Source organism: Panthera uncia, chromosome F2 (assembly GCF_023721935.1).
Source record: "Panthera uncia isolate 11264 chromosome F2, Puncia_PCG_1.0, whole genome shotgun sequence".
Lineage (NCBI taxonomy): Eukaryota > Metazoa > Chordata > Mammalia > Carnivora > Felidae > Panthera > Panthera uncia.
In genome coordinates, this window is record NC_064812.1 from 32,472,228 (window position 1) to 32,473,626 (window position 1,399).

Consider the following 1,399-nt stretch of genomic DNA (forward strand, 5'->3'; position numbering starts at 1 on the left):
GTTGAAGACGTGTCGCAGGGCGACAAAGCACCATTGGAGGAATTTTCCCCAAGACCAGAAAAGTTGACCGAGTTGAGTTCTGCCAGTGTGTGTGTTTCGGGCAGGTACCTCCGGCCCCGCGGTGTCCTCTAAGCGCCACCCCGGCCCCGGGGCGCTGTAGGGGGAGCGGGGGGGGGGGGGGGAGGGGGCTCCGGGTCGCGCTCCCTGCGGCGCACGGGCTGCCTTGAACTCCCAGCTTCCGCGGTGGGAAGTGACGGGCGGCCCCTCCCAGCGAGGACTCCGCGCGCCTCCGGGGCGGGAGGCAACCCGAATCCCCGCTCAGCGGAGCGGTCCCGGCCACGCGAACCGGACGGGCCCGGCGCCCCCGGCCCAGTCCCGCCCCGCCGCCAGCCCCGCGCCCCCGGGGCGGAGGCGCTCGGCCGCCCCGCTGCAGAGGCGCAAACTTTTACACCTACTTTTTGTTTCGCTTCGGGTCTGGCGTGGCCGTGGCACCGCCCCGCACCGGGACCCGGACACTGATTTTCCACCGCCTAGGGACGGTGCCTCCCTCGCCCCGAGGTCTCGACCAGCTTTTCGGAGAACTAAGTTCTCACCCCGGTGGCTAAAAGTACGGTCCCCGGGAGGAGCGCTACGTCCGCTGCCACAACAATGACAACAACCACCGTAGGAAGAACCCCCTAAGCGAGCGGGGCTGCCCGGGCAGGCTGGACGGCGAGGCGGCGGGAACTAACTGCGCGCGGGGGTCGGAATTAAAAAGAAACCCGGGAGCGCGGGGACGCGGGCGAGCAAGAGTGAGCTGCTCGTCGCAGCCTCTTTCTTGCCCGGCGCTCGGGCCGCCCGCCGTCTGTCTGTCCGTGACTGACTAGTTGTCCCTCCGCTGCTCAGGCAAAGTTTGACAAATCCGGGGCACGGGGAGCGGATTTCCCCTCGTCTCCCTCCCCTTCCCGCCCCGCGCGCCCCCCTCCCCAGAAATAATCCCAGCAACTGCCGGCCCAGCGTGCAAACTTACGTTTGATCTGCCGGGGTTTGCTCTGCTTTCGCCGGGACATCTCGGCGGCGGCCGCTGCCACTGAGGCTCCCGCGGTGCCCGCGGTCGGGGCTGCCGCTCCCTCGGCTCCCGCCGCCGCCGCTGGCCAGGCTCGGGCCGCCGCGGGCCGGTCTCCAGGTGCCTCGGACGCGCGGGATCCGGGCGCGGGGCTCCTCCGGGAGCCGCGGAGCCACGTTTGGAGAGGAGCAGGCAAATGAGAAGACGGAGGGGGGCAGAGAGAGAGTGACAGTGGGGAGGGGAGGGGGCGAGTGAGAGAGCGATGGAGGGGGGGAGGACAGAATTTACAAACGAATGGACGAGGAGAGAGAAAAGGGGAAAGGGGGAACACGGAAAGGAGGAAGAGAAGGAGGG

The 1,399-nt window shown here is 68.8% G+C and overlaps 1 protein-coding gene across 2 annotated transcripts in view; it reads right to left on the minus strand.

Moving 5' to 3' along the window:
* Nucleotides 1-1,143, minus strand: part of ZFPM2 (zinc finger protein, FOG family member 2) — a 473,354-nt gene extending 472,211 nt beyond the window's left edge. For both annotated transcript variants that reach the window (XM_049633013.1, XM_049633012.1), the window contains exon 1: nucleotides 1,010-1,143. In XM_049633013.1, the coding sequence (XP_049488970.1) occupies nucleotides 1,010-1,049 (40 nt within the window). In that variant the 5' untranslated portion in view covers nucleotides 1,050-1,143. The remainder of the gene's footprint in view (nucleotides 1-1,009) is intronic.
* Between the last annotated feature and the right edge of the window lie 256 nt (nucleotides 1,144-1,399).